This window comes from Plectrocnemia conspersa, unplaced genomic scaffold (assembly GCF_051122295.1).
Source record: "Plectrocnemia conspersa isolate PC_06_02 unplaced genomic scaffold, ASM5112229v1 ptg000003l, whole genome shotgun sequence".
Lineage (NCBI taxonomy): Eukaryota > Metazoa > Arthropoda > Insecta > Trichoptera > Polycentropodidae > Plectrocnemia > Plectrocnemia conspersa.
Genome location: NW_028277167.1, coordinates 15971635 through 15983964, shown reverse-complemented (window position 1 = coordinate 15983964; position 12330 = coordinate 15971635). Strand labels below are relative to the sequence as shown.

General features: G+C 27.9%; 1 protein-coding gene across 1 annotated transcript; it reads right to left on the bottom strand.

The window, feature by feature from the left end:
• Positions 1 to 5960: 5960 nt before the first annotated feature.
• Positions 5961 to 7949, bottom strand: LOC148236758 (pyroglutamyl-peptidase 1). Its single transcript, XM_088183314.1, has 3 exons — positions 7635 to 7949; positions 7315 to 7553; positions 5961 to 6307 (listed from the first exon to the last, which is right to left on the bottom strand). The coding sequence occupies exons 1-3, from the start codon at positions 7839 to 7841 to the stop codon at positions 6121 to 6123; spliced, it is 633 nt and encodes a 210-aa protein (XP_088039440.1). The 5' UTR covers positions 7842 to 7949; the 3' UTR covers positions 5961 to 6120.
• Positions 7950 to 12330: the final 4381 nt, after the last annotated feature.

Below are 12330 nucleotides of genomic sequence, written 5' to 3'. Positions count from 1 at the left end.
TGGACTGGACCCCTAACTATCACAGTTGTTCATAGACCACCAAAACATAAAATACAAACGGACTAATATATACAATTCTATAATATCATTAGAAACCGATTATAGTAGGAAGTGATTTTAATGTGAAACACACAACGGGGTTTGAAAACGACACCAAAAGGAAAACAATAATTGAAAGCTATGGAAACTTGCAACCGTACTTATCCTTCTACTAGGCAACCGACATATTGACCCTCTGATAGAAGAAGTCCGGACCTTATCGATTTCTGCGTTATAAAAGGAATATTAGAAAATCTTCAAAAAGCGGAATCTTCATTAGATGTATCATCAGATCATTGTCCGATCATAATTACCGTGTGTACAAAAGTAATAAATAAGACGAAAATACCATCCTTTTTGCTTGCAGTTACACATTATCGAAAATATATATACATACAAACAAAAATGTCCGATTATATAATAATAAAACAAATGATAATAAAAAAAAACTTCATAAACCTTTAATTTAAAAAATCATAAATTAAAGAAAATATCGACAAATGACATCTCTGGATTTTTAACCGTCGTTTTGCGGACTAAACATATTTCGTTACCAAATGAAGCATGCATTTTCACAAATACGTATAGTCCGTCCAAGATATGAACGCTCATTGCTACAGTATTGGTGAGAGAATATAATAGGGTGACCATGTGAAATTTAACGTTCAATTAATTTTTCCTATTTTAATTTAATTTGTTGAAGATAATGTAAAATAACACTTTCCTGCTTATTTTATTTATTTATATACATATTTAACTCAAAAACATGATAGCAGTTTTGAAATCACTCTCCAGGTTGAATATCTGTTTAATATAATATTAAAAAAAAATATGAATAGAATATTACAGTAATTGTTCTATTGATTACAAAATAGCACAACATGACAATAATTTAAAATAAAAATATAACATATTATAATTTTTAATTCAATTTTCAACGTATGGTCATCCTACCCTTAAAACAGCCCTGATTTAGTACTGGTAACGTTCTCTTATCAGTGTAAACAAATTCGCGGAAAACTGTATATGTATGCATGCATGCGTACACGCGCCCTTGTTTCCAACACAATGATGATGAGCGTTAACATCTTGGACAGACTATACATATGTACGTGCACGCGTAAACGCTTTGTGATATTAAGAGAAATCGTCTGTGATATTAAGAGAAAGCAATAAATCAAACCAATCTCAATGCTATGAATAAGTGCAAATATGGAACTTCTTGAAAATGTGATGCATTTAGTTAAATAACAAACACTTTTTTTCTTTGGAATGTCGTATTAAATTGCTAAAGAAAAACTAATAGTTTATAAAAAAACATTTTTCTAAAATGCTAGGGCTCCTGTTAAACCGGGGGCCCTGAGGCGAGCGACTCCCCCGCTGTACGTAAACCCGCCACTGCTTTCAACAATGAAGCACTCATTGAATATGAGAATAAACCAGATCTGACATTTATTTGGATGTCAAAAGCTACAAAGACTTTTAAAACTGTGTACGACGAAGCGATAAAAATCAACTGTATTTTGGAAAATCTTTTTTTTTGTATCTGTTTGAACAATGATTTTGTTCTTTAAGGAACATAAAAAAAAGCACAGAAAAAAACACTGTAAAGATTTCTTTGCGCAAGCTTTAAGAACTCACAATTAAAGGCAAATTCACGCATGGCTTTTAGATTGCTATTTGTAGATTTATTCGAACTTCAAAGAACATTTCGACATGCCACTATTTGTAAAAATATCACATATTCTATTACTTTTCTAAACAATCACAAACCACCTTGTTTATGTAGGTTTGTTATGGAAGGGCAGTAAAATTTTAATATAAAAAAATATGTCTATTGTATGTTTGTGTGTGTAAGTAAACGGTATTGAGTGAATATACTATTTAAAGTCATAATTGAGATTATGTTGTATTTAACGACTGTAGAATGTAAAAAAATGCGCCTCATTCAAACAGCGAAAACTGCAAAGCAACACTCATTATTGAATGTTCAACCTAGTTCAAGTGGACTATAACATTATAATCGAAGAAAAGAGTAAGAAAAACATCGACATTAGATCGAAATTGACATGCTTTTTTTGTCTTGCGTTTAAAAGGTTGAACCTTTGTTTAATCATACATAGCTATACAATATATGTTATGGCGCGTTAAAGCAATTCTTGTTCATCAGGGACTATATTTAACAAAATTTCGACAATTTCCTTACCACGATATTTTGGCTGAAAATTTAAGTCTTGCAGCAAATTTGGCTCGTAATCGTTATATGCTCAAAATGTCAGTCAAAATTGCTTTGCATGCACTATACGAGATGTCAACTTCTTTAACAAGTTAATAGAGCGCGAAATCTAAAAGTTGTCGTTATTTTTTATCATACCTCATAATAATAGACCAGCGATCCTTCAACATTTCTCAGCGGAAATAGAACACTTGCTACTTTTTGAATTCTAGTTGTTTAATAACGCGTTGATATTAATTAAAAAGTTTATATTTACTTTGCACTTAGTCTTGTAAAACAACATAAGACGTTGAAAATCACTGTATTACAAAATAAAAATATTTATACAGATTATGTTGATTAAAAACATCGTGAAATTACACATATCCTGTGTACATAATACACATTAGAGTTGTGAATATAATTTCCAAGAACTGTCTACTTTCAGTCTGCGCTTCAGCAATGACGCAAAGATCGTAGATTCGCGTCAACGCTGAAAAAATAACCCGCAAAGTCCATGGCTTATGCTTAAATTTGGAATATTTTAACACATGCTTACACATTATATTTTACCCGATAGTATTTTTTTGATTAAACTGAAGCGCCAAGACTAGGCGATGACGATCCACACTAAAAATAATTGGCCCGAAACGATATTTTTACATCTTTTGATGAAATATGTGTGTTAAAATTTGGTGTTGAAAGAATATTTCTAGACGCATGCATCGATGTTGTGTCTGTTAAATTATAGGTGCATTGACACTTGAACGTATGCTTCGAGTGGATTTCGTTGGAATTTGCAAAGTAGTTAATAATAATAGCACACATAGACTTTATTGCTTTCTGTTTCGCGTGAACAGTACATACTTATTAGGACACGTGTTCGCATAATTAGCAAAAATAGTGTCTTATATTAAATAAAGATTTTAAGTATTAATTTATAGCGTTATTACTAGTTTCTACTCCAACTGACAAAATCAAAAGTTTAGATTCACTTTTCCGTAAAATCTCAAACAATTAAATTGGTTGCTTGAACGTGTTTCAGAATTTACAAGGAAATGTACGAGAGGTACTATTCTAAAAAAGTAGATATTATTTTATTCTAGTTTTATTTTGGTATTATCTTGTTTATTTTTTAACATAATCATCATGACACACAGTGCATTTGGTGAATCTGATTCATAGGAATATCACGCATGTTCTCATATTCGGCACCCAACGCGCGCAGAGTTTCTAATCATCAAATTCTGAGAGTTAAATATGATAGCATTTAGATCGAAAACTCTTTTCAACCATCAAACGGAGGAAGATGAAGTACTTTGGTCACATGATTCGAGGTCCAAAATATGAGCTTCTTCATACCTTAAGGAAAAAATTGAATAATATGTATTGGTTGCTAAATATACGCCTATGTGTAAATGTGCAAAAGCTGCAGCACTTTTAGCAGGGACGTTTTCTGGGAGGACGGGACAAGTACAGGCACTTGCCCGCTTTGTAGTGAGAACGCTCGTTACGGAGCGTTCGGTGAATTCAAATTCAGGTTTAAATCGGTGAATTCATTCCAATAGTTTCAATACAACATCGAACATACACAATGGGGGTGTTTTTTTTGCTTATTGTGGTTGATTCATCAATTAATAATGAATTTATATTTTTAGATTTTTTCCCATTTCATCGCTTATATGATTCACAAAATTAATGTGACAATTTTTTCTCATTTCATCACTTATATGATTCACAATATTAATGCACGCGTTTGTTGAATGAATAATACTAGCCATTTCAATTCCATTCAGTTCTTGAAGATAAATTTTTCTTTTAAGTATGCTTAATTTTTCTATATACTTTATATACTTTTCTAATTCATTTTGATGTTATTAATTTTTCGCGAGATTTAAAAAAAGGTTTTAATCTCCCTTTTTTTGGTTTCAGTAAAAAAAAATTAGGCTGTTTTGTGTGCAGCAGATTCTCTGTGATAGAAATTGTTTTTTCAAAGTGAGCTAAATTCGCTTCGTTGTTTCAGTTCCAAAAGTTCAAACATTTCTGCAAGATGTGCAAGCCAAGATTCGTTTTGTGTATGTTCAACCATTAATTTTTTGAGCAAAAATAGTTTTTTTGCTCTAATGACCAGCAATCCGACCAATCATTTTGAGTTCAGCCTTGATCCTCAAGATCAGCTTGAGATGATTCAGAAGCAATAATATGCACCAATATTTCCATATTTTCTGTCGTCGTTTCTGTTATTGTCTTGGAATATTTTTAGTGGGACCGGGGTTGAGAAGTAACTCTAATTTTCTTTCATTTTTAAACTTAGGGTTAAACTTTTACACTTAAAAGTAAGGAAAATTAAGATAATGACGTCATATTTATGTAAAAATATATTGTCAATCGCTACGCACGTGTATTCAGTAGCAATTGCTTTTGAAACAGTAAAAATACCGTAGAAAAAGTGACGGAACGCCGTTCCACAGCGTTCCATGTCAAAAAATCCCTGCTTGGAACTAATCAACAAGATGGTCACCAATTTCTGGATTCGGACATGACATCAGAAGAAGGTTTATAATTATTATGAGTCAAATATATATATTTATATGAACGATTTATTTAAATGAATTGATAATATATTATAATTGTTTATATTTATTAGGTGAAAATTATGCACTATTCTTTCCCCAGATTTTAAATTTTATTTTTAAGACAAATTTAAAGCTTCATTATTCCATTACTTTCATTTTAAAAGTGTCCATATCAATATCAAATTATGTAAAATTTGTATCAAAAGCCAGAATCGCTTATAATTTATGAATTCCATGAAATCTTTATGCTTGTTTTATAAATTAACAGATAAAACATATTAAAGACTATCATTTTATTAACCTCATATGTATATACATATACCTATGTCAAAGAATGTACTTGTTTTGACCAAATTAATAACAATCAGTTATCTGGTGACGTCATGGAAACATCCAAACTCTGTAAAGTATTATCAAATGGTGATCAATAGCTGGCTCTTATTCGCTGTTTTTATGGTCTAGGTTTGATATTACGTATGAAGTAATGTACAATTAAAAAACTAGTTTTATAGATGCTCTTTTTCTCACCATGAACAACAAACGTGTTTTATTACTCTTTATTTATGTATACATTCTGATTAAAATTTATATGATGAGTGCTGATTTGTCTCATCGTATCGCTTTGTTTGTACTGTGTAAATATACACTTTGTGCATCAACATTAGACGCATGATTCATAATGCGTATAATATGAAATATGTAATATTTCATCGTATTATACTTATTATAAGTAAAATAAGAGTAGTTTAAAACACACATACATAATGTGTATATGTGGTGAGCATAATTGTTTCCATAAAGCAATCGTTTAAACGCCGACATTTATATTTGACGCTCGAGAGGCTCGGAAATATTTTGGCGATCGTTGCACTGCAATTCTAGTAATTGCAGATGTTTATGAATCGCTCAGAGAGCTCTGGACGGTGCTGGTGTCCTAGTGGAGCAGTGCACTGAGCGAATGCCCCTGCCGGTCCAACAGGAATTTGTGTGCCCACTGTACACTTGCTTGGTTCTATTTGTGGACGCGGACTTTGAAAACTTGCCAATAATCGCTTTTTATTTATTTTTACACATCCAGGGCTGGATGCACTCTCGAAACACATTTGTGAAAAAAATAATCATCATCCGAATAGTGTTGAAATAATATAATATAAGTAATAAACATGTATAATAAATATGGTTAAAAATATCTTTTTAATATATTATATACAATTAAAAGTACATAAAAACAATTATCATTAGTAATATACATACATGGGTGTTAATTATTATTAAATAACCTTGATTACATTACATATTTGTCTTATTATCTTTTAAACAGTCTTGTATTTGGCGAATACACAATTCGACGATTGTAGTCAATCCCTGTGCTAGTTCTTTCACTGTGTACGGACGATTTATATCAGGTACGTGTACAAACAATGTTCTCGACGGGTCTATGCTCAAGGACGTGAAGTAGATGTACTCACATAGATATCTGTAATTTAAATATAATTCATAGTAACTATAAATTTTACCGTAAGATATTTTCAATAGTATTAACTATAATTTATAATTTTTTGACTTGATTTTTATAAATAAAATAATAATTAGTATTTACTATTTATGTATCATTTAATAAGACCTAAAATAACTTACTTCAATAATTAAAATTACACAAAATTGCATTCAAATGCAATGTAATACAAAAAAGTATATAATAATATTTTCTAGATTGCCAACATGTCAATAATTCATTTATGATTAATTTTAAATTCAGATAACACATCATTATCACACTTTGCGTTGAAATATCGCATTTAGTATTTACTTTTAAAAAGTAACACAGCATATCGTTTACAATATCCAATTCCTAAAATGGTTTTGTGCAGCTGTTTACCTTTTGTAAGTCAAAATTGCAAATGGATGCTTTTTTTATTTAAATATATGTCTATATAAAGGCAATTTAGGTAATGTAAACAAAATAATGAAAATATATCTACACTACATAAAAAAATTAAAAACGAGTATTTTCATTGAATTAATAAAGATATTTCAGTATTTAATCACTTCTTTTCTAATTTTTTATTACATTATTTTTTTCTCATTTTTTATATCATTCTTATACGACAACACATAATAAATCGCAATAAAAAAGGTGATTATTTTTAACCATTTTTTTTAAATAATCCCGATGATTAAGATATTTCAAAAAATTAAAAAACAAAAATATTATTGCATTTAAAATTAGAAGTAGTAATAAAATATCATTAAACACTATAATATCTACTTTATGATATTTAAAATGTTACATAGAAGCTTTTCGGTTCTTTATTTTTTATTTAATGTTTAGATTGTAGTAAATAACTGCTTAGAATTACCTATTTTATTGGGGTAGATAATTTTTTTATTTAATGAAGATATTTTCTGTAGTTTTAAAAGTTCACAAGATATAGAAATTTAGATTTAAGTAAAGCTGGTAAACTGAATAATCATTAAATATACCTTCCGGCATTTGAAGATTTACAAGCTCTGACTTCCTGCATAGCTTTATTAAAGTCGTCAATTAAATTATCAACATTCAATTGACAGTTTATCTTCATGCAGTCTTTTTTAGCGCGGCAGTGTATATTTTCTGATGGTAAACATCCAACACAATCGTTTTTGTTGTATTCTAGAGCATTAGCAGTTGTTTCTATGGTAATCTTATCTGACAGTGACGACACACCGACATGAATAAATAACTGAAAAATACATGTTTATTAGTTATGTAACAGACACAAAATACATAGAAAAATAAAATAAATAAAAGTATGAGTTCATACAATTGGCTTGTATTTCTCCCATAATGCAGGAATTTGGCGATCAACTTCTTTATATATCACTGGAATTTCGACGTTGACGATTTTTATATTGTATTTCTGTTCTAATTCAATCGTTGACACTTCTTTTACACTTTCCCAACTCGCATTAATAGAATGTTGACCAAATGGACCAAAACCGCTTAACAAAACAACCTGCGATTCAGTCATCTTTCAAACACCAAGTGACGTTTTGTACGTCAACAGTGTAATCGTAGTTTGGCCGTAGCACTTTAAATTTTGTCCATGACAGAAATTAAATTAGATGAATAAATAATTTAATTGTATAACATATTATCAACATTAATAGCATATAAATAAAGTAATAGTTTGATTTTACATTTAAAATAAATATTATTAGTTAATAAATATAGTGGCATCTTTTGTTCAATCATAAAATTAAAATTACTTGCCGTGTGAGTTATGAATATTAGTTTATATTCGTGTATTTGTTTTCATATTATAAGTCAATAAAAATCTGTAAAAATCACGTATATTTTATTTATTAAATCATCCCCCTCTCTTTTAATTCAATATGACATCGACAAATATATGCAAATATGCTACAATTTTTATTTATTGATCAATAAATCTTTACGATGTGTTTATGACGGTATATACCTGGTTACACAAAATAGTATAATTTGATTACGAAGCAGCTCTATTGCGCCATAATTCAATTTCAATGTCATAAAGCGATGACCTCGAAATCATATATTGATAAAAAACATTTTTTTTTATTAAATATATTACATAAGTATATTGCGCTATTTTCTTTTTATGTTCAATTATTTACGTGTCTATTTTTAAGAGAATTCATAAGAAATTCTCGCATGAATGCAGTTGCAGTGTCCGGAGACGTAGTATACCCGGACATTTATTTAGCGCTTCTCGGGGAATCCTCCCAAAACGAAGCGAGGGGATGGGAAACTGGGGTGTATTGCTCTAGATGCGGCACTAACACATCCCTTGTATGTCGCAGAGGCGCCTTGCGCTCATAAGGTTCTATTGCTATTTTTAACATAAATACACATTTCACAACGTATTGCTTTAATTAGCCGAAAGCGATTGTTGTAATGGGGGCTTTAATTTGCATAATATTGATTACAGCGCTGCCTTGTATATTTCGTTTATCTAAACCGGTGTCTTTTAACGACAAATAACACTAATTTTACTGCACAGTAGAATGCAGAAATACGTTAGTATTATAATATATATAAATATATATATATATATAAATATATATATATATATAAATATATATATATATATATATATATATATATATATATATATATATATATATATATATATATATATATATATATATATATATATATATATATATATATATATATATATATATATATATATATATATATATATATATATATATATATATATATATATATATATATATATGTGGTTGAATGCGTTTTCGCGGAGAAGTATTTGGTTAATATTTCTAGGAGTCGGATTACTCCGCGTACTTTTTTGATTCCGTTTGGAATCATGGTCCCTACGTTTCGGCCAGATTCGCCCAGCCATCCTCAGGGGAAAATTGAGAATATGAACATCCGATCTGAACAACCACATGCTGGTCTTTGCCCACACCGGATGTTCATATTCTCAATTTTCCCCTGAGGATGGCTGGGCGAATCTGGCCGAAACGTAGGGACCATGATTCCAAACGGAATCAAAAAAGTACGCGGAGTAATCCGACTCCTAGAAATATTAACCATATATATATATATATATATATATATATATATATATATATATATATATATATATATATATATATATATATATATATATATATATATATATATATATATATATGTATATGTATATGTATATATATATATATATATATATATATATATATATATATATATATATATATATATATATATATATATATATATGTATATATATATATATATATATATATATATATATATATATATATATATATATGTATATATATATATATATATATGTATATATATATATATATATATATATATATATATATATATATATATATATATATATATATATATATATATATATATATATATATATATATATATATATATATATATATATATATATATATATATATATATATATATATATATATATATATATATATATATATATATATATATATATATATATATATATATATATATATATATATATATATATATATATATATATATATATATATATATATATATATATATATATATATATATATATATATATATATATATATATATATATATATATATATATATATATATATATATATATATATATATATATATATATATATATATATATATATATATATATATATATATATATATATATATATATATATATATATATATATATATATATATATATATATATATATATATATATATATATATATATATATATATATATATATATATATATATATATATATATATATATATATATATATATATATATATATATATATATATATATATATATATATATATATATATATATATATATATATATATATATATATTAGTCGTAAAATTATATATTTATCGACCTAAAAATATTTCGCAGTACATCCTGAACATCTGAATATCTAAAGAATCTAGATCAGCAACAACACAACACAAGTTTCTTTTACGATTTGAAATTTAGTAAAATAATGATTTTTTAAACAATTACGACTATATTATGCTTTTATTTAAGAAGAAAAATAAAAAAATAATATAGTCGTGTTTTATTTTCATTATTGTTATTATAATACAATATGCTATTTTTTATAAACAAGTATATTTATAAATTATTATGATAAAATTTGCACTGCATAGGGCAAAATATCATTATCAAACGGTACGTCATAAATATTGTAAACAATCAATTATACAATATTTATGTTTTCGATGTCCTTCAAAACAAGAATAATGAATTTTTTTATTTAAAACAATTTTTCCTGTTTTATATTAACATAAAACAGGCAAAATGTATAATTTCTTCTGTATCGCTTAGATTTAAAATGAAACGTTTGGCTTCATACGGTTATCTTATATTGCGGTTTGTGGTATGTTGTATTTAATATAACCGTGTGTTTAATGACCGTATTTATTAACATTTTTAATTTGCCAATAATTTTGTTGTTTGAAACATAAAATAACCTACATTTTTTGTACCTTTTATTTGTATCCTTAAAACATGTGATTTCTTGTAACTACGAAAATGTAATTTAATTAAGTAGTACTGCTACAGATAAATTAATAATTCAGGGGAATGCAAATACCCCCACCTGCCCCCCCTCCAATGACGTTTTCGTTTAGAATCCACGTCAAAAGCAATTAAATCGTGCCGTCGCTTAATTATCTAGCGTTCATATAAAAACTTTTTATAATAATATTATGACTTATAATAAGTGAGAATCGATTGAAGTATGTATATCTAAACCGAATTTTGATCAACATAAGAGCGCAAAAAGCAATCGTCACTTCTCAGAAGTCAAAAATCCACGTCAAAAGCAATAAAATCGTCCTTTCTTAACTGAAATGCCACCGAAACGACTTTGTTGCTTTTGATTTGTATTTTTGCGTTCTAATGACTGATAATTGTTTTTGCGCCTATTGACCAAAATTCGGTTTGAATATACTTTGACCAACACTCTGTAAGGATAACTATCATATTTTTAAGACAGTGTAATATTCAAGTACAGACAAACTAAGGAGCAATATGCGAGATGCGACATCTATATGTACTGAAACTATAATTATTTTTAAAACTTTCATTAGGTTAAGTTAGGTTCGGTTAATTCTGGCAGGCTTAGTTTGGGTTTGAACAGCAAATAGACGTTTCGCAAATGTGAAATTGAGTTTCATGGATTCATTTTACTAGCGGTGTAATCAGGTAAATTATATTTTCGCTAATAGAAATAAATATATAATGGGGAAAATGTATTTGGACTTCATTGGTGAAAATATAATTTGTGAAAGTATGTAAATGTATATATTACTACGTATGGAAAAGTTGATACCATATAATTTTACTAGCATCTGCCAGATACATTATATTTTTACTGGTAAAATTATATGTCTACCGATGAAAATGTATTGCGATATAATTTCACTGAAACGACATATTTTAAAAAATATTTTTGGAATAGATACGACACTGTTTTATTTAGATTTTCTTTGAGAGATTACCTGAGAATTTATTATTTAGAATCAATGACGTCATTTCAGATTTTTCTACGGAGGGGTGGAGGGGGGGAAGTAAAAATTGCCCAGTCAAAAGTTGTTTATTTAATATTTCGATATCATTAAGATTATATCTGACCAAATTCAAGGAGGGGGATTCCCCCCCCCCCTGTTCCTCCCCTTATGACGTCCCTGGGTACGAGGAATTTTGCTTTAGCCAATAGTGAAACTGGGGGATGTCGAGGATTCCGCACCTTGCCGCTGCCTATGACTACAGTCAGAATCACTATAGGTCTTAACCCTTTATAGGACACCTTGAACAAAGTGGTACATGTATATACCACCAGAATTTTTGTTTTTTGTGTTTTTGTTTTTTTTTTATAATGAACCTAATGTGATAACGTACATTGGTAGATTAGTTTACCATTCAATATAAAGTT

What these genes read in the sequence shown, in the direction of transcription:
- LOC148236758 (XM_088183314.1), bottom strand. Translation starts at nt 7,841, where the DNA reads ATGACTGAATCGCAGGTTGTTTTGTTAAGCGGTTTTGGTCCATTTGGT. An exon ending in GGGAGAAATACAAGCCAATT is followed by an intron (nt 7,554 to 7,634) that starts GTATGAACTCAT and finishes TGTATTTTTCAG; the next exon opens with TTATTTATTCATGTCGGTGT. An exon ending in AAATCTTCAAATGCCGGAAG is followed by an intron (nt 6,308 to 7,314) that starts GTATATTTAATG and finishes TTTAAATTACAG; the next exon opens with ATATCTATGTGAGTACATCT.